Genomic DNA, 21,728 nt, shown 5'->3' with positions numbered 1-21,728 from the left:
ACAATACCATATTATACATTGACAGACCATAGTATACCATGCCGTACAATGACAGGCCATACAATAACATATCATACCATACCATACCATAGAATGACAGGCCGTACTGTACCATACCATGCTGCATGATGACCGACCATACCATATCATACCATTTCATACCATACAATGACTGTTCTTATATGCCATACAATACTTTACAGTGACGGGCCATACAATACCATAGTACGTTATGACCGTCCATACAATACCACACTATAGATTAACAGGCCTTGCCACACTATACAATGACAAGCCATGCCATACCATACTGTACCATGCTCTGCTATATACTGACAGGGCATACCATGCCATGCCATATTGTACAATGACAGACAACACCATAACATACAATACAAGGACAGGCCACACCATACCATACCATTCTATACTACATTATAACAGGCCATACCATACCATTCAGTGACACGCAATAATATACTTTAATGTACCACGCCATACCATACAATACAGTGACAGGCAATACCATAGAAATACTATGCAATGACAGGTCATACCATACAATACTATACATTAGCAGGCCTTACCTTACAATGCCATACCGCACCGCACCATACCATACCATACAGGCCATACTCGACTATACCATATCATACTATACAATGACAGAACATATCATGCCATACTGTACAATGACAGATCATTCCATACCATGCAATAAAGTGAGAGTCCATACCGTAACATACCATGACATGTTATATGATAACATATATACAATAAAAAATCAACACCATACCATACTTAACTATATAATGAGGAGCTGTGCTATATCATGCTATACCATACCTAATCATACTATACCATACTATATTCTGAAGCTTCCTAAAAGATCAGCCTCTAAGGTTGCCCTTCAGACTCTTCACTGGCTCCCAGTGAAGAGAAGGGCCGAGTTTAAGGCCCTCTGCACCTGCCATCGTATCCTTAATGGGAGGGCACCAGCACCACTTCAGAGTCTGGTCTCCAGATATGAACATATGCGAGTGCTGCGTTCCTCCCATGGTGTCCTGTTAAAGGTCCCGAGGACAAGAAAGGCTCGCATGGGAGGCAGATCATTTCGCTACTTGGTGGCGAAGGGCTGGAACGCTTTACCCCTGGATCTTCGCCTTGAATTGTCTGAAACCAACTTCAGGAAGAAGCTAAAAACACATCTCTACACACGGTAACTCTAGTTGACCATACGGCCTGCCTGCATGAGTTTTTATCTGTCCTAGCGCAGGGACACGCTTGTTGAGCGTAACGCGCGCTTTATAAAACTCCCTTATTATTATAGAATGACAAGTCACACCTTACCATACATACCACATCATACCTTACTGTTAGACCTCGCATCCTTGGCATGGTTTCCCCCTAATTTTTTTACATTCAGACCTCCTGTTTTTGCTGACATTGTTTTTGCTCGCCTTAAGACTCTGCACACTTTACCACTACTAACCGGTGCTTAAGTGCTTGTGCTGTCTGCTCAAAACATAGTAACATTGACTTATATCCAATTGGCACATTTAATGTACTTCTAAATCCTTAGTAAAGTGCAATATATATATATGCCCAGGGCCTATAAATTAAAAGCTACTACTGGGTGTGCAGCACTGATTATGCCACCCACTCAAGTAGCCCTTTAAACATATCTCAGGCCTGACATTGTAGAGCCTGTGTGTGCAGTTTTAAACATGGAAGTTGCCTTATTACATTTTATCAGTGTAATTTTTAAATGGGAAGAAATAACTGGTTCATGTTTGGTGTCTCTGGAATCCTAATTTAAAATCCTAAATTATGGTGAAGTCGGATTTTAAATTACAAATCTGAAAATGCCATTTTTAGAAAGTTTACATTTTTTGGACTTAGCCATTCGGAGTCTGCAACCTGTCTGTGGTCACATGACTTGGTGTAGTTGGCAGTTGGGCTTTGTATATGGGGGAGGAGATGGTCACAGCCTCACTTATACCTGAATAGGCTGTGTCCTGTTTCCACACAAAGATCTGCATACCCCTTATAGTTAGTCTGGAACCAGAGCATGGAAGGCAGTGAATCTGTGCACTTCAAAGTCATGCCTCTAGTAGCTTGTTCCCACTTCAAAGGCCCAACTGTGAATAAAAGAAGAACCTCAGACACCACCACTTCAGTACACATCTGGATCTGTGGATACTGTGCCAGGAAGAAGTACTCCTGTGTTGCTGAAGGACTGCCACTCTGCTCGACCCCTACTTTGCTGTGCCAACCTGCTGCCTGCTGCCCTCTTGCCTGGGTGAGATCACTGGACCTACATCTCTTGAACCCAGAACCCAGAGTGACTGCACGGCTTAGTTGGCTGGCCTCCTAACCTGAAGCCTCACAGATGTAACAGGCTTCCAACAAACTTGCATCTGCACCTGGACTCTGCAATCTGTGAGTCTACCCAGGAAAGTGGTGCCACCCCAGTCCTGGACCATTGGAAGTGGGCTTAAGGTGCTTTGCCGGCCTCTGTGGATCAAGCGGATCCAACGCATCTCTTCTGCTGCGCAGAGCACCCCCGAGCAGAACCAATGCATCTCCTCTACTGTGTGGATTGGACCTGTCGCAAAGATTTGCATCTCCGCCACTGCCTGCATCGCCTTTGGAACTATCGTTGCCTGACACATCATCGGCTCAGGCCCTCGCATCTTTCCTCGACAATGAAGCCAGACTCCGCATCTCAACTCCTCGAACCCAATGCATTGCCCGATTGCTCAACGCATCCCTGACTCCGAACTTTGCATCTTAAGCCCCGTTGATGGGACCTTCCACATCGATGCAACAAGACCTCTCCCTGCAGCCTCACCGCATCAAAGAACCAACGCATTGCCTCCGCTGTGTGACGCATCTTTGTCATGGATCCACACAACGTTCCGCAAACCAAGATTTACGGTACTCTGTTCAGCTGGCCTAATTGGGTCCCTGTAGCTGGCCTGTGCCCCATCGCGGTCGGCTTGAACTTGTCACTTTGTACCTGTCTAGCGTGACCAGATATCCCTAGTTGGCGCTTTATGCCTTTTGCCTCTATTTTCTCTGAAGACTGTAAAATTCAATATCTCTGGTTCTACTGATTGGATTTTTGCTGTTTGGGTCTTGTTCAATTTATTGAATTAGGCTCTATTTTTCTATCCTGGGGTGGGGTCTTTTGTGTGATGTTTCCACTGTATTACAGTTTGAAGTGTTGCACCAATACTTTACACATTGCCTCTAAGTTAATCCTGACTGCTCCTTGCCAAGCTACCAGGAGGTTGACCATAGGTGGTTAAGTTGAGGTTCGCTTGTGCCTTACCCTGACTAGGATTGTGGTTGATGCTTGACCAGGGCTCACACCCCAGTTAATCAATAACCCAATTTATGACACTTACCATACCAATGACAGGCTGTGTCATTCCATACCATTCTGTACAATGACAGACACCACCAAATCATACCATACTATATAATAACAGGCCATGCTATACCATTCCATACTATACAATGACAGGCCGTACTCTACCATACCATATTATACCATACCATACTATTCCATACCAACATATACCATACCATACTAACAATTACATGCTTTTCTATATCATACCATACCATGCCCTGCCATATCTATACCATGACATACCATACTCTACAAAGACAGGTGTTACCATACCATCTCCTACCGTACCATACAATGTCAGGCCATGTGTTATGTTGGGATCCCAACAGAGATCAGTTCTTGGTTACTACTTTGTAATTTATTGTCAATAGCATACCCCACCATGAAAAGATGCATCTGTATTTTCTAACAGCATTAACAGGTCTGCTCTGATAACAAGTCTCTTTTCATCTCACTCTTGACCAGCCAACATTCCAGCTGTCAACATTCCATTCCTGTGTCATCACAAGATGACAAGAACACAACACAATACCATAATATGCAATGGCAGGCCATACCATAGCATACTATAATATCCCATACTATACTATACAAAACTATATGCTGCAAAAAAGAAAATGTTTGCGGCATAATGTGGCACATTTGGTAATAGTATTGCTGCTTTCATTCATCATTAGGTCAAGCCTAGCGCAGTGCGCATGCGCTGCTCTGGGAGATGACCGTTTGGAATCGGTTTGCACTTTCCTAACACTTGTGCGTGGGGCAGAATCCACCGAGCAGCGGCGCGCAGGGTGCCATCTGTTGTGGATCATGTTTGCTTTCACTTTTGCGGCCGCGTGGCCGCGCTTGTTGTTTATTCCTTCACAGCATGTGTAACTCTGAGCGACGCTCGCAGAGTTTAAGCCGTAGCCATTTTCTGCAGTTTTTCCTACATCCACGTAACTGTAGACGTTGTTTTCAGAAGTTACATGTTGTCCCACTTTCTGATGCAAATGTTAACTAGTTTCAAATTTCACATGTAAGTTGTGGTCGACCAGCCTTCATCGGTACAACTGTGAAATACTTACAGACATGTGAGGGGTGTCAGGGGGCTTGACTGCAGGAATCGGGTTACAAGGAGCCGATGCTAAGAGGGGAAGTGCACAGAGGGCCGCGTCCCAGAGCAGGGGAAGAACCCAAACAAAGCGGTTGGACACTGCGTTCTGCCTAGTATTGGAGAGCCCTGAGACGGCTGCAGGTAAGGCCCGGTGCTGGGCTCCGGGGGCGCTCTGCAGAGCTCTTCTTTGTGTGTGTGGGACATCCGTCCTGGGTGTCATAGACTAGCCTGAGCTGCCTATTTAGCCCTTGGGCGCTGCCGCCGTTCCCGCTGTGTTTGTTTTTCATTGCTCACAGTTGGGGCAGGGCTGAGCTGCACCCCGCAGAGAGATTTGTTTCCACGCCTGTCTCTTGTTGGCTCTTTACCCTACTTGAAGCACATCTGGAGAGGGCTAGTGGGATTACTTTGCATTGCTTGTGAGTCTTTGACTTGAACCGCGGACCTCAATGTGTGATCTGACGTGTAGCACATTGGAGGGGGTGTCCTCTTTGTAGCACAGGATTTGTTACACTGGACCTCAGGACCAGGGAGAAGTGCTACTTGGGGTGATGCTCTGCGAGGGTGACCCGGCCATTGCATCATTCTGGTCTACCCAGATTCTGTAGCTTGTCATAAACTAACGTTTGATTTTGAGCCGGGCAGGGCTGGTGTGGCCCTCACAGCACGGGAAGGACGCTCAGGTTTATACACTCTGCAGATTACATCCTGGACGTGCAGCTTGTGTGTGTTTGGTGGGAGCAGCAGCTGTTGCCTGGGGCATTACTTTCACCGGTTGCAGGGGGTCACCGGCAAGGAAGAGCGGTGCGTGGCCTTATTCTGCGGTGCAAAAGCGGCGTCCACGATGTTTCCCGTTCTGAGAGTACTGGATTAATTCCAGATGCGGTCCTTAGCCTCACCCAGGCAGCCATACCTCAAAGGAGAGGGAGGGGTGTCTGTGAGGTGGGCGAGGGGGTAACATGCCCAGTCATGTGGTCATGTCTATTAGCCACACTATCATCATGCAGGCGGACAGTCTTTGAACTTTGCCAAAGTATGTATACCAGACTTCACTAACAACATTTTTGGAGGGACTATGCCAAGATAAACCCTGGAATGTGTGTCCGCGGGCTGCAACGGGTTACTCTGAAGCCAGCCTTTTTCCTCCCACGAGGTTTGACTTTGCTGTCCGTTTTGGCCACTAAATACTTATAACGCCCCAAAGGCGAGACCTATTGGGTATGCCAATGCTTGTTTTTAAACTTGATAACACTCGCTGGGCATTGATTGCACCTCATTAGTGCCAGTTTAACATCAAAATATAGCAATAAGCAACAGAAAGGTGTGCAGTCCAGCTTTGGAAAAGGCCTTTCACTGTGCGGCAACATGTGTCATCGCATTTCTAGTAACTCTTGAACCATTTGAGCTAGAAACGACCTTTTTTTGCTACATTCTGTAGATTATGCAGCAGATGATGGATTATGTAGCAAATGCGGAAAATCTATAATCATCTGAAAATCGCTGCACAATCACATAATTCCACTGGGCCTGACCATACCATGCCATACAATGACAGGCCATGCCATACTGTACAAATAACAGGTCATAACATACCATACAATGACAAACCATACCATAACGTAGCATGAAAGGCCATATCATACGATAATGTACTGTACCATACTTTATACAATGAAAAGCCATACTATTCCTTACCAAACCATGACAGGCCACAGGATACTGTAACATACCAAACTATAATATACTATATAATCACCCCCCACATACCATACCATGAGATGATAGGCCATAGGATAACATACCATCCCATAGTATAGAATGACAAGCATACCATATCACACTGTACAATGCCAGGCCATAGAATAACAAGGCATAGCATTTCATGCATATTATACAATGACAGACTATGCATACTATGCCATACTATACTTTGACAGGCCATACCATACAATACAATGACAGGCAATACCATATCATACTATATAATGGCAGGCCACACTATCCCATGCTATACAATGACATACCATACTATACAGTACAATACTATGCAATACTATACAAAGACAGGCCATGCCTTATAATTGCATAGTATACAATAGCAGGTCAGGCCATACCATGCATTTCTATACCATACCACTCTATACAATGACAGGTCATACCACACCTCACCATACCATAACATGCCATACAATACAATGGCAGGCATACCATATCCATGGCCACTGGAATTATGCAGTCATCTGCTGCATAATCTGCAAATTTTAACAAAAAATAGTTTCTAGCTCAAACAGTTCAAAATGTAACAAAAATCACAGTGACACATGTTGCAGCACAGTAGAAGGATATTTAAAAATGTTCACTCGTTGCTTATTTCTATATGTGGGTGTTAACATGAGGAGCAACCAATGCCCAGACAGGGTTAACAAGTGTAACAAGCATTTGCAATGCAATAGGACTCGCATTTACGTGAGACCTATTGCATTGGAAACGGAAGTGCGGGTGTGGGAGTGCGGGTGGGCGGGTGCGAGAAGGCACAAACAGGAGTGCATGGGAGAGGGCCCGGGGGTGGGGGGGGGGGTGTAAGAAGTCACAGACTTTGGGAGGGGTGGGAAAAAATAGTGTTCGGAGTAAAGGGGCCACGTGGCGACATGGCCATTATGGGGAGGGACTATCAAGCCTAAAACCAATCGGAAGGCAGCATTTAGGACCTAAGCCAATGAAAAAGGTGGGTGGAGAGTGGGCAGAGCTTCCACGAAGCTTCCACGCTATACTGAATATTGCATGTCTCGCAAAGCCAGCAGCGCATGCGCTGCCACGATAGACTCAACCTAAAAATGGCAAAATAACTAAGTAATTCTATCACAAAATATGCCCCATTACGCTACATAGTTTGCCTTTCCCTGCTGCATAATTTACTTAACCCTGTTGCATAATTTGGCCACCCCCTGCCGCATAATTCCAGTAGCCTTCACCATTCCATACCATACCATACCATGTCATGACAGGCCATATTATACCATACCATACTATACATGACAGGGCAAATCATAAAATACCATACTAAACCATGACTGTTCATTAGCATGCCAAACTATACAATGACAGGCCGTACAATACTATGCCATACCATACTATACTATACAATTGCAGGCAATACCATGCCATACAATACAATGACATTCCATACCAGACCATGCCATATAATGAACACCCATGCCATACCATAACATGATAGGCCTTATGACACCATATCATTCTATACCATGCTATACGACCATCCATAGCATACTATTGTATACAATGACATGTCATATTATACCCTGACAGATCACATGATAATACCATACTGTACCATATCATACCATACTATACAATGACACACCCTAATATACAATGACTGACCACACCGTTCCATACTATATAATCACATGCCATAACATATCATACTATACAATGACAGGCCATACCATACCTTACTATACAATGAGAGGCAGTACGATGCAATACCATACCAAGCCATACCATACCATACAATGACAGGCTATACCATGTCTATCTAAACAGTGACAGCCCATACTACACCATACCATTCCATACCATACAATTGCTTAACATACAATTTCATACCTTACCATATCAAACCTTACTTTACAATCAAAGATATATCATACCATAGTATATTATGACAAGCCATAAAACAATACGCTATACAATGGCAGACAGTGGTATACGATAACATACTACACAATGACAAGCCATGCTATAATATACTGTACTCTGCTATACAATGACAGTCTATACCATACCATAGTATACAATGACAGATCATACCATACCATGACAGGCCATACCATACCATACTGTACAATGCCATATAATAACAGCTGATGCAATACCATACAATACTATACATTGACAGGTCCTGCCATAGCATACCATACTATACAAAGTCAAATCATACCATACTATAGGATGATAGGCCATACTATACTATACCATACTATACTATACTATACTATACAATGACAGGCCATACCATGTTGTACAATGACTGACCATACCATAACAGGTCATACCATACCATATACTTTGACAGGTCCTCCCAGAGCATACCATACAATACAATACAATGACAGGTCATACCATACTATACAATGAAAGGCCATATCATACTATATAACACCATACCATACCAAACAATGATAGGCCATTCCATACCACACCATTACTACACCATACTATATAGTGACAGGCCATATCATACTCAATAAAATGACAGTCTATACAGTACCATATTGTGCAATGAAATCCCATACCATATACAATGACAGGCTATAGCATACCTTACAATGACAGACCATACCATACTGTATCATGATATACTATGACAGACCATACCATGCCTACGTAATGTTTGTTCTTGTGTTTGAGTGTCCGCCATTTATTTCAGTATTATACCTCTACTTGTACTTTGTACGCTTTTGTAACCTGCACACATGTCACTTTTTCCTCCTGTAATGCACCGTTTGCTACCTCTTCTATTTTGTTTGCTCACGATTTTCACTTTTGCCTCATGTAATGTAACGTTTACTGTTGTAATTTGTTCACTTGTAATGTTCTCATGTATCAGTTCTGTTCCTATTGTGAAGCGCTCTGACACCTTCGGGTAAAGTCCGCGCTATATAAAAACGCATAAATAAAATACCACACTGCCCTATACAATGACAGACCACTCCACCCAATGCCACACCATACTAAACTTTCTAATTACATATCATAGCATACCATACCATACTATACAATTACAGACCATACCATATCAGGCCATACCATACTATCCAGTGGCAAGCTATACTATACCATACTACAGTATACAATGGCAGACACTACCATACTACACCATACAACACTATGTAACGACAGGCCAGACCGTACCAAAGCATATCAGACCATACCATTCTATACAATGACAAGCTATACCATACCATGCCATCCCAAACTATACCTTGCCATTCTATGCAATGACATGCCATACTATACCATACAGTGACAGGCCATACCCACCATACCATCAAATACCATGCTATATAATTCTATACCATATTACACAAAGACAGCCCATACCATACTATACCGACTGTACCATACAATTAAAGTCCATATATTATGTTTTGTTCCCAATGAAGGTCAGTTTACAGTTTCTACTTTTAAACAATTTCTGTCAATTACATATGCCACAAATTAAAGATACATCAGAATTTTCCAACAGCATTGGCACCTCTGATCCCTCACGACCGTCCAACATTCTAACAATCAACGGTCCAATCCTATGTCTTCACAAGATGACAAGACCACAATACAACACCAAACCATACCATACAACCGCAGGCCATACTATACTATACAATGACAGGCCGTATCATTCTGTACCTTACCACACTACACAATGACAGGCCATACCGTACTGTACTGTACCATACTTTTTTTCAAGTCAAGAAATACTTTATTCGGTTCAATTTTCAGAAACCATAAAAGTACAAGACACACTTAAAAAACGGTCCAGAGGTCGCAATACATCGTTAAAAAGAGTTACATTTTACGATTAAAAAGAGGCAAGCGATGATAAAAACATTACAGAATAAAAAGCTAGATTCAGTTATACAATAAGCAGAATTAGTAGTGGGTATTCTACGTCCAATTGATCTTTTTACCCAATCTCACTGCAATAGATAAAAATTTGGCCACATTATAGATTTCCCAGATATTAGTTAACATCTGAAGATATAAAATAGCTGGTTTTACCTGCCTAAACCCTCTCCCCTTTAACAGGGGGATAATAAATTTTTTCCTGATGCCTTTGAAGTGGGTACAAAAAAACAAGTAATGGGCAGTGTCCATGATGGAGTAGCCATCGCAGTTACATATGTTCAAATCCAAGTCCCTGGTCCAGCCATGACGGCCAGAAATTAACAAATGGACTTTGTTCAATCGGAACTTAGTGAGAAGGTACCTGTGGTTTGGATTATTAACAACCTTCAGGTAAAGTTCCGGTTCATGGTCTGAAGAGACAATCAATTGATGAGACCTAACAGAGGGTTTTATCAGCTCCCTGTTTTCCCTGTCCAATCCACTATACAACAAAAAAGTGTTTTTTGTCCACTTCAAATCAGACTTCACAAGGGCGGATGGGTTGTGGAACAGTTCAGTCCTTCCCAGCTTTACACACAACTGTTCAACATATTTTAGCCAAGGAATCATGTTCCAATGATCTAATTTTAGGCAGTCCTTCAGGATTTCATGATTAACTACAAGCGCTGGATTGAGCCACACAGATATCCATTTCAACAGAGGGGCCATAGAAACTCGGTCTTCCAAAAAATCCACCCCACATTCCTGATGTACAATAAAGCTGGCCGTGGATTTTGGCAAGGAGAGAATGGATTTTAAAAAATTATCTTCGATCACTTGGAGAAATTTGACAGGCCTAATGCCCCACAGGTCAGCACCATACAAAGCGATGGCTATACATTTAGCAGCGTACACTTTTAAAACTGCCTCTATGGGCTTCACCCCAAGTTTACGTGAGAAACCAAGGACTGCAGATATGGATCGTGCCAAAACCTTTTTTTTCTCCAGCATTTGGGGGTGCCATGTGGAACGGTCATCAAAAACAACACCCAAATAAGGGAATCTGGAAACCCTTGATAACTTGTGGCCATTACAATGTAAAATCATGACGTTTTTTTTGGCATTTGCATGGTGACCTACCACCATTACATGGGATTTGCCAAAATTGATACCTAAATCCAGTTTTGTCATAAAACTATAAAAAGAGTTCAACAGGCTTTGCAGACCCACTGCAGTTCTGGCTATAAGAGCAGCATCGTCTGCATACAGTAATGCGGGCAATGTGTATTTCCCTGCCCTAGGTATATCTTTACATGCTGTGCCCAGTGTTCCACCCAAGTCGTTAATATATAGTGTAAAGAGCAGGGGAGCAAGAATGCAGCCCTGCCTTACACCGTTGGTAATACTAATTTTCCCTGTGCAGTTCCCTTTTCTGTCATAGCGAACTGTAGCGGTAAGGTCCTTATGGAGGTCGGCTAGAAAATACACAATATTTGGGTCAATTCCTATGCTAAGGAGCTGGCCCCACAACTTGGATCTGTTAACTCGGTCAAATGCCGAGGACAGATCCATAAAGGCAATGTACAGGGATCCCTGCTTTGCTTTAGTGTATTTTCCTATCAGCAATTGTAGGTTTAAGCTCTGATCGATGGTACTCCGTCCCTTTCTAAAACCATACTGAAGGGGGGAGAGGGTGTTAGTCTCCTCTAACCATTCAGTAAGTTTGATGAGAACCACCCTCCCTATGACCTTAACCGCAGAATCTATTAGGGATATAGGGCGATAATTTCCGGGTTCTCCCCTGTCTCCTTTTTTAAAAATAGGGACAATTACAGATTGGGTCCACGATTCTGGGATACCTGCTTTAAAAATGCTGTTGAAAACTCTAGCTAAGATTTTGGACCAGAATAAAATATCCACTTTAAAAAGATCAGCGGGAACCCCATCCGGCCCGGGAGCTTTATTACTAGTCATTTTTTCAATGGCTACAGCCACCTCATCCTCATCCACCGTTAGGCTTTAGGGGAGTTGGTATAAACTAGTCATGTCCTCAGCCCCAGGGGTTACCTGTTCATAAACAGATTTAAAGTGCAAGTGCCATTTCTCTTCTTGGATGCCACAATCCAGTTCATTATTGCTTGAGTCCGAGAAGAATGGTTGATTGACCACGGCCCAGAATTTGGCGCTACTTTTCAGGACATCAGTTGAGGTTAGGTCGGCCCAAGCACCCTCTCTGATCTCACGCCGCCTTTTCTCAATGGTGGTCTTGTATACTTTCCTGAGGGTAGCCACAAGTTTTCTGTCTACTGGTTTGGATTTTAAGGCTACTTTTAACTTGTGATTGGCAGCAGAACATTTGTTGTCAAACCAGCCTACCTTTCCTTGAGTTTTCCTTTTAAATTGTTGTGTCAGGTGGGACACGATGTCGGCGCAAACCCTATTATACGCCTCTATTACCTCTATGTCCCCCGCCTGGTCATTCAAGCAAAGTTTAAAGGCCTCCTGACTACTTATACACAAATTACCAAAAAAGTCCTCAGGAATTATTTTACACCATTTAATTCTACGGGCCTGGTCAGTTGGTCGTAAATCACATTTATCAACTAGACTCAAGCTGCTTTCCTTATTGTCAAATACATTCTTAATTTTTAGTACAACCAGATTGTGGTCACTAAAATGGGACCTTACAACATTGTAACAAATAATATTACTGCCATGACTACTACTCAAAAAAATATAATCAATGGTGGACCCACTGCCATGACCCGTGAAAGTTGGAATGCCCTCTTCCCCCCCGAGTGGCAACATTAGCCTGTACCATACTATATAATGACAGGCCACACCATAGCATGCCTTACCATACTATATAATACCATACCATACTGTACAATGGCAGGCCATACCCTATCATACAATGGCAGTTCATATTGTACCTTAAGAATTGGACCCAAATCTCAGATTTAGAACGATCCTTACATTTCTCCTGGCATTTTTCACACTAGACCTCGTCCTAGAATGGCACATGTAGGTATCATATATCATGCCCCTGGAAACTCTGTATATGATGGTTTCAGAGCTAGATATGAAAAGCCCAAATGAATTTTAAAAAAGGATAATCAATCTTGTCTCAACATTTCACAGCCCAGGTGGCTAGCGCCTAGAGTAAATATGTTTTGCACACAAAAGATGCATGTGCTCACTCACCCCTTCACTGACATTAAAGTTCAGCCATTAGCACATAACTATTTCATACACCATATTTTAGAAGCCATTAGAGGTCCGTTGTGAATGCAGTGGGACTAACATCACCTAGTTAACCCTCATGGTGAGTAACGTAAAGGTTCACCAGGTGTGCAATTTGCTTCCCTCTGTCTTGCAGGACACACTGCGGGACTGCGCCGGTGACGACCGCAGCTGCCTGAGCAACCTGCAGTTCATCTCGCCCCTTTATTTTGTCAGCTTCGTTCTCACTGCCCAGTTCGTGCTCATCAACGTAGTGGTGGCGGTGCTCATGAAGCACCTCGACGACAGCAACAAGGAGGCTCAGGAGGATGCCGAGCTGGATGCTGAGATTGAGCTCGAGCTGGCCCATGGCCTCTGCTCCCAGGGGAGTGGCTCGCCCGGATCCAGTGGGGACACTGGTAGCCGGGGAGGCAAGCCGACAACAGAGGGCCACTGCAGCCTGAAGTGCTACTCTCCTGCCCAGGTAGGGATCTGGTCAGGTAACGTATCTGATAGCAACGTGTCCCCGCTTTTAGAGGAATCTTTCACATGTGATGCCATGTGCATCTTATATCCCTAATTTGAGGCATCCTGTATTTAACCTCATTGTTGCTTGAGAGTTTCCCCTGCTGTGCTGGACAGCAATAAAAACGGGTGTGGTAATGATGAGCTCAGCTCGTCATAAGCACACAAGCACTGTGCTGCATGACGAGCTGAGCTCGTCATGAGCATGGAAGGGGTTAAGCTCACATGATGCTGTTAGGTAAGCCCGACATTTTGCGATGGGTCAGATTTTGTTGTATAACCAACCAAATCTGTGTACTTAAAATGCTTAACTTGTACAGAGTTCTTCATCTGGAACTTCTGTAGAACAAATGTACAATTCCCCAACCTTTCTTTTACTTTCTCTCCACATCCCTCCCCGGCTTTAGGAGAACTTATGGCTGGACAGTGTGTCATTGATAATCAAGGACTCGTTCGAAGGAGAACTGATGATCATCGATAACTTGTCTGGCTCGGTCTTCCATCACTACTCCTCTCCAGCCGCGTGTGAGAAGTGCAACCACGACAAGCAGGAGGTAAACTTATTACATGGCACATGGATTCTGGATTCTCTGGGTGTCAGGAGGACAGGTTGCAGGGAGCAATGTACTTGATAATTTTGATTATTGAGAAGGTTCGGGATTATGTAGATTTCACTGCAGGATTATACAATAAACACAAATTCAGTGGAGTATCACTCATTCCCCAATAATGGCCTTAAACACTTCAATTGAGTCTTCGTCATTTCCCACCACTGGCATGCAGTTAAGTAGATCATTTACCTAAGAATAAAGGTGCCGTCACTGGCAAAGCATCAAATCCTCTGCACAAACTCACATCTCATCAGCATTCGTGCCAAAACTAAACATAGATCTCCCCAGTCAATTTATTAGCTGATGACAGAGCCCAAGGAGCCTAAAGTTGTAGGTTGAAGAAGAATCTCAAGGGGAACAAGCCAGATGCATAGGTCTGGCCAGCTTTGAGAGGCTATCAGATTCTCAATAAGGGATGTTTCTTCTCCTCTCCCAAGGTGCAGCTGGCTGAGGTGGAGGCCTTCTCCTTAACTTCAGACAAGTCATCCTCGGCGCTGACTGATGACCTCAGCCTAGATGATCACAGCCTCTGTCAGCTGAACAACAAAGATGGCAAGGTATGGAGACATCTGCCAAAATAGCGTCTGTATGAATTATATTTTTTCTATTAGCTCATCCCAGGCAGTCCCTCATAATTCTCTTTTTCCAGCTACAACTAACAGATTGGAATGCAAAATCCCTGCATACCATATTTCCCTATAAAGTCAGGCTATAGATTTATGGGGCTGCCCTTCTTAACTCTGCAGCCCCTCTCACAGCCTGGCGTCCTTTGTAATGTCGGTCTGTAGATTGATGCACCAGTCTGTTACCTACATTGCCAGCCACACCTGATAATCCTGGTAATGTCAAATTCAATGCTTATCCAGAATTAGGGTATCTTTCATAGATTTAGGCTTGTGAATCTATGAAAGATACCAATACTGGATAACTGCAGTTACAGGTAAGTAACGCATTTCTTATGTCTCTTACCTCCACAGCACACTCTCAGACACTTAGTGTCCACAATAATTTTGATCCATACATTGGTGCATCTCTCCCTGTTAATCACACAACCACTCTTCCAAACCGAATGTGCATGTTATTTTTGGTTTTCAGATTGGTGCAACTCTCCCAGTCAAATGCACATCTCCCTCTCTCAAACCTGGTGTCCCGGCTAATGAAGATCTCTAGAATATTGCTTTTATCAATGTTATGTTCACAATCCCTTCTCAAAAGCCTAATTGCACAGTAATGTCAGTCTGTAGAATGGTGGATGTGCCCAATATCTGCTCAATACACCGTATGACAACATGGTGCCCTTGGTGATGTTGGGCCATAGATTGATACACACGTCTATTTCCTTTGAGAGAACATTGGAAGTGCTGAGGAGGTACTTGGGCTTAAGTCAGAAGACAACACTAGACGCCTTACAGTCGTCGTAGAGCCTCATGGCATGCCTGAGAAGCCTCATGACCAGGGAAGAGACCACAACATTGCAAGTGCTAAAAAGCATTAGGAACATAAATGTGGTGGCCAGCACCAGATGCATTCAGATGTATCCTTCTAAAAAGGATGAACAAGTGTGAAAGCATTTGAGAAGCACTGCATCCATACGTGGGATACTTTGGGAACTCTGGAGAGAAATATCACAATGGGATAGACTGCATTGGACACATGTGGTAGGTCTAGGTGATGGGCAGCATTGAAGGAGGTGAGGGAATACACAAGCAGGATGGACCCTGGAAGTTTTGATGTACTGAGGAGCTTTGTGATCGTGGATTGGACATGCTGGGAAATACATGATGAAGAATGGGATACAGACACTGTAAGCACTGGAGGGCGCTAAGGTGTAAATGGGATGTACAGCTTTGAAAACTTTGAGGAGCTATATCACTATGAATAAAATTGACAACTTCAGAAGCACTGAGGGAAGAAACAGAACGGGCAAAATTGGAAGGAGACAAATGAGAAATAGATGACATGTGAATGCGTTGAAGAGATACAAGGCCTTAACTGGGTTTTTCAACAGTGGAAGCATTCAGGGGAATTTTTATAATGAGTGAGATGTACAGCAATGGAAGCTTGAATGGGGTATATGCAGGGATTTAAGTGGGCCGGGTCGCACTGGTGCTGAGCACCGGCAGTTTTTTAAAGGAGGCCTCGAAACGGGTCTCTATCGGGCTCTATTTTGTGCCCTGGCACAGGCGGTCCGTTTTTTCCGGACTGCAGTGACAGCAGTCAAATCAATGTGTGAATGCTCACACTGCTCACTTCTCACTAGTGGAAAAGTTACAGCATAACGTAATGCGAGGAGAGCATTGAAGAGGAAGGGGTCCTTTAAAGAGAGTCATTTTCTCTCTGGATTTCCCTTCCCTTTTTGAAACGCAGGAGCAGCAACATGGTTGTGGTGTCACCAGGGTTTTAAGTTGAAGCTCTTTCAATATTATACATAACAAGCCATAGTTGCTGCTTATTTATCTTATGCAACGTATAACCATTGACAAAGCCAATAGCCCTGCCTTGTTGTAGGTATGATGTTACTAGTTGTATCATATATCTGATAGAGACTACTAGCCTCAGATTCCTTAACGTAGAATTATCCCCAGGCGTGAGACTGGATCTGGAAAAAAAATTATTTTCCCAGCATCTATGCGCGCCGGGGGGTGGTACCCCGTGACTCCGCCCTGACATCGTCCGTGGGCGTAACATCAACGAGGTCACATAAGCCCCACCCCGGCGCGCAGTTTTTTCCTTTTCCACGTGCAACGCGGATCCAGTTTGAGCTCTGGGCCTGTTTAGGCCTTTCCCTTCGCTATTGCGTAATGATTTGTGGGAACAGTGTGCGGATGCCTTTGGGCTTTAAAACGTGTTCATCTTGTGGACGCCTGATGTCGACGACCGACCCTCACCTCATTTGCATGTGGTGTTTGGGGAAAGATCACGGCTCCACTGACTGCGAGGCGTGCCAACGGTTGAAGCGGAAGTCGCATAGGGAGCGCCGGATGAAACTTCTCTCGGCTCGCATGTCCAGGTCGGCTTCGTCACCTCGATCAGCTTCTGCGCAAGGTTTTCGAAGCAGCCATCATAATCGTCGCCCTCATCCCTCTTCTGTGCCGCAAGAGCGTTGCTTCCCTGTCGGTAAGTGTCGCAGTTTGTCCCAGAGGGCTGGTTTCCGGCCTGTTGGGGGCGTGGGCTCTCCACGGGTGATGCGGCCCCGCGTATCGTCCCCCTATCCACCGGTTCCCGGTGAGGGGGCGCCGAGAGCCCAGATGGAGACATATGCAACGGTTTTGCAGGTCTCGCTGGCTCCTCCTCCTCCTCCTTCCCCTCCTGGAATGTCAGCGGATCCCTTGCGTGGTGCGGGGCCTTCTGCGGCGTCGCCGGCGACTTCGGCGCCGACTGGTTCGGATCCAGGTTTGGAGGATGTGGTGCCTTTGGTGTGCGGCCCTTCGAGGGTCCCTCCTTCGGACCACGGCACCCCTGTTTCGCTGCAAACTCCTACAGGAGTCCCTGTGGTTTTGCGGGAGGTTGCCGGGGCTCGGATCACCTTTGACAAGGTGATCCTGTCTAAGGCCGAGGTGACGCCGCCATGGCGCCGGCAGCTGCTGGCCCTGGCAGTGCCACAGGGGTAGGCGGACCCCCCTCGTCCCGTCATGGGTCAAGGCTGGCGGGCCCCTCTTGTCCCTCCGCCCAGGCCACCACCCCGTCGGAGGTCAAGTCGGCCTTGACGGCACCACAGAGGTCGGCTGACCCCTCTCTTCCCCTCGTGGGTCGAGGCTTGCGGGGTCTCCCTGTCACTCCCCGGGTCCCTCTCATCCCTCCGCGCAGGCGGTTGCCTCGCCGGAGGTCGAGTTGGCCTTGGCGGCACCATGGGGGTCTGCCGGCCCCCCTCGCCCACTAATGGGTCGAGGCTGGCTGGGGGCTCCTTCCCACTCCCCGGGTGCCCCTCGTCCCTCCACGCAGGCGGCTGCCTCATTGGAGGTTGAGTTGGCGCCGTTCCGGCACCGTCCCTTAGCCGCCCCGGTCTCCGGCGCTGTGTGATGTGGTGGAGGCCTGCCCGGTGTCTCCGGTGGCTCTGGACGACGCCGACGCCCTGCTCCAGGTTGAGGATTCTACTGCATCGGACAGGCATCAGGTCGTGGATTCGTCTTCGGACGTTCCCTCTTCCCTGAAGGTTGGGCGCCTGCTGGCGTTGTCCTCGCCAGAGATGAGCTGCCGCGTCATGGCTTTTTCCCCGACGTCATCCAAGGCCGGCTCCTCACCATCACCACACCCGCGGTGTTCGCCAGAGGAAACCCAGTCCCCCATTCCTCTGCGCCTCTTTCTCCCTTTTGGAGCTGGCCTTTCCCCACTCCGATTGACTTAGAGGATGGCCGCCTTAGCTTGCAGCCGTTGGCAACAGAGGAGCTGCTTTCCCCACCGCTGGGCCCTACGGAGGTGGGTGCGGCCTTCGCTCACGCTGTTTCCACGGTTGTGGGAATTCTGCGCATGGGTGATCCGGCTGCACATTTCCCTTCGGATCATCTTTTGGAGGTTCTTCACCAGGGCACTGGTGGGAGGGAGCTGTTGCTTCCCTTTGAGGGTTCGCTCCGTTATTCTCTGATGCGGGCTTGGGGGCGCCCCGCCACGGGGGATCCGGTGCCCCAACACCTTCTGCACCTGCACCTTCCAGGACCGCGTGACCCGGTGTGCCTTTCCCTCCCCCCCTCTGCTAGTGGGCCCCTTTTGCGGACTGCCTTTCCCTCCCTGCCGTCGCTGTTGTCTCCACCATCACCACCACCACCGTTGGCTGGATTATTGGGGGCGCAATATTTTTGCCTCGACCAGTGCGGCTCTTCGGGCCCTTAACACTTTATGCGTGTTTGGCTAGGGCCACCTCTTGCTTGTGGGGCTCGGCGGAGTCCCTTGGATCTGCAGCTGCTCAGGAGGGTGCTGGTGTTGACTTGTGGCACCACGCACTAGATGGCAGGGAGCTGGCGGCGTTTATTCTCTGCTCAACTCTGGACATCTTGGAGGTGCTTGGTCGTGCCATGGCGCCTTCGGTTGCCCTTCGCTGCCATGTTTGGCTTCGGGACAGTGTGTTGCCAGAAAATGTTTGGGAACGGCTGGTGGATCTTCCCTTCGCTGGCACTCTTTTGTTCCACGCCCCGGCAGACTCGGCCATCCGGAGTTTCTTGGCGGGGCTTCGGCCTCCTCCTCCTCCTCCTCCTCCTCCTTCTGCTCCCCCTCAGTGATCTGTAGGTTGATCTGGTTCTTGGGAGCTGTTCTTTCGTTGGGGCAGGTCGCCCCAGTTGTGCGATCTGTTTGATTCATATGCCTACGAGTCCTCTTTTATTGGGACTGTGGCTCTGTTGGCTGCTGCGTGTTTTTGCTTGGATTATCTGCACCAGGTTGTCCCTGAGATTAGGCCTTCTGTCGTTTGCTTTTGGCTGCTTGACAAGACTTCTGCGGGGCATTTTTCTCCCGCGGTTCTTTCTGTTTTCATCTGCTGCCGAAGTTTCTTCCTAAGAGGGTTCCCATGTCTTGGGACTAACATACCCCAGGTGGGGTAGGGGTAGCTGTTATATAGCTTGTTTTGTGCTTGGAAGTTGTGGTCGCCTTCGGGTCTCTGCTCTCCCTGGCGTTTAAGTACGTTGCAGGTGCAATTCCCTTCTAGGTAGTTGGAATGCCTTTGGCGGCGCCCTGGGGTACCCTTTTCCCCGGGGTTGTTGCGCTGTTAGCCTGATCTGCCCTGCCGTCTGCAGCCTGGCTCAAAAAGGGCCTTGACTCCTTACTCAGAAAGGCTGAGTCCAACCAAAACTATTAAACAAAACACGAGCCAATACTGGAGTATCAATTCAACAACCATAAAGTTTTCAAAGAAAGCTGCTTTGATTAAAGCAAAAACAACCTGTTTTTCTTTTACACCATACAAGTTTATTCTATTTTATTAAACGTTCTTTTTTCTTTTTTTGGGCACACTATTTATCGTGCATGGAAAATACAAAATACAAAATGCAAAAAGTTTTATATACAATATATACAAACATATGAATACACAATTTCAAGCACACTTGGCCATCCATTCATACACAACCCATTCCAAACATTTGAAAAGATAAGAAAACAGTGCGTCCAGGCATCGGTAAATAAATCAATTCAAAATATTTCTTTTCATATTTTTGCAATCAATTGTATTGTATGGTGTAAAAGAAAAACAGGTTGTTTTTGCTTTAATCAAAGCAGCTTTCTTTGAAAACTTTATGGTTGTTGAATTGATACTCCAGTATTGGCTCGTGTTTTGTTTAATAGTCTGCAGCCTGGCGTCATGGCTCTGGTTCCATGTCTTTTTGTGTTGTGTGTGCGGACCCCTTCCTGAGGTGTTTCCGGGGCCTTCCTCGCCTTCTGGCTCTCTGTCTTGGGGGCTGAGATGGATTTCTGTTCCTTCCTCTTTCAGGCGCACCCTGCCCAGTCTTCCTGGGTGTCCCAAGGCTGCTCTTTCTGGTTCCGCCTGCTTTATTGCTGTAGGCACTGTTCTGTCTGGTCTTTTGACTTCTACATGTGGTAGGATCAGCTGCCCTCTTCATGTGGTAGGATCAGCTGCCCTCTTCGCGGGGTGTGTTCCTGGTCAGGGGGGACTTGCCTTCTTTCTGCCTTGTCTCCTTGGCGTCTCTGGGTGGATCTTCTTCCACTTCCTTGCCTTGGCCCTGGATGGAGTTTTTTTTTGCCTGATGTAGGCGTGGGGTGCTTCGGCCTCCTCTTGCCTTGCCCCTGTTTCCTCTGCGGAGTGTGATCCGGCTTCCTCTTCCTTTCTTCTTTGCGCATCCCCCTTTGGATTGGTGGTGTTCTGACCCTAGGGGTTCCCCTTGCCTCGGGCGACAGGGCTCCTCGCCCTGCCGGTCGGACTAGTCCCCTAAGGGACCCTCTGTGATGTCCAGGCTGGTGGTGTCCTTTCGTAGACCCTCCTCTTCCATGGGTAAGGCTAGGGTATCTATTCTACGTTAAGGAATCTGCGGCTAGTAGTCTCTATCAGATGTACAAGTTACTTACCTTCGGTAACGATGTATCTGGTAGAAATGATTCTAGCCGCAGATTCCTTCAGATCCACCCTTCCGCCCCATTCTACGAGGACCTTTAGCTTGCTCTTCCGCACTCGCCTGCCTCTGGGTGCCTTGTCTTCTGCGAGTGCCCTCTTTCACTCCTCCCTAGCGGGATGCTTGTTGGTGGGTTTGCATCCATTCCTCCTTTCTAGTACTTTGACTGGTAGGTT

The 21,728-nt window shown here is 46.2% G+C and overlaps 1 protein-coding gene across 1 annotated transcript in view; it reads left to right on the top strand.

The window, feature by feature from the left end:
• CACNA1I (calcium voltage-gated channel subunit alpha1 I) overlaps window positions 1-21,728 on the top strand; it is a 646,661-nt gene that overhangs the window by 609,814 nt on the left and 15,119 nt on the right. The window contains exons 29-31 of the mRNA XM_078650206.1: window positions 13,522-13,848; window positions 14,297-14,443; window positions 14,938-15,057. Coding sequence (XP_078506332.1) covers window positions 13,522-13,848; window positions 14,297-14,443; window positions 14,938-15,057 — 594 coding nt within the window. The remainder of the gene's footprint in view (window positions 1-13,521; window positions 13,849-14,296; window positions 14,444-14,937; window positions 15,058-21,728) is intronic.

This window comes from Lissotriton helveticus, chromosome 1_1, assembly GCF_964261635.1.
Source record: "Lissotriton helveticus chromosome 1_1, aLisHel1.1, whole genome shotgun sequence".
NCBI lineage: Eukaryota > Metazoa > Chordata > Amphibia > Caudata > Salamandridae > Lissotriton > Lissotriton helveticus.
This window is presented reverse-complemented; position numbering and strand designations above follow the sequence as displayed.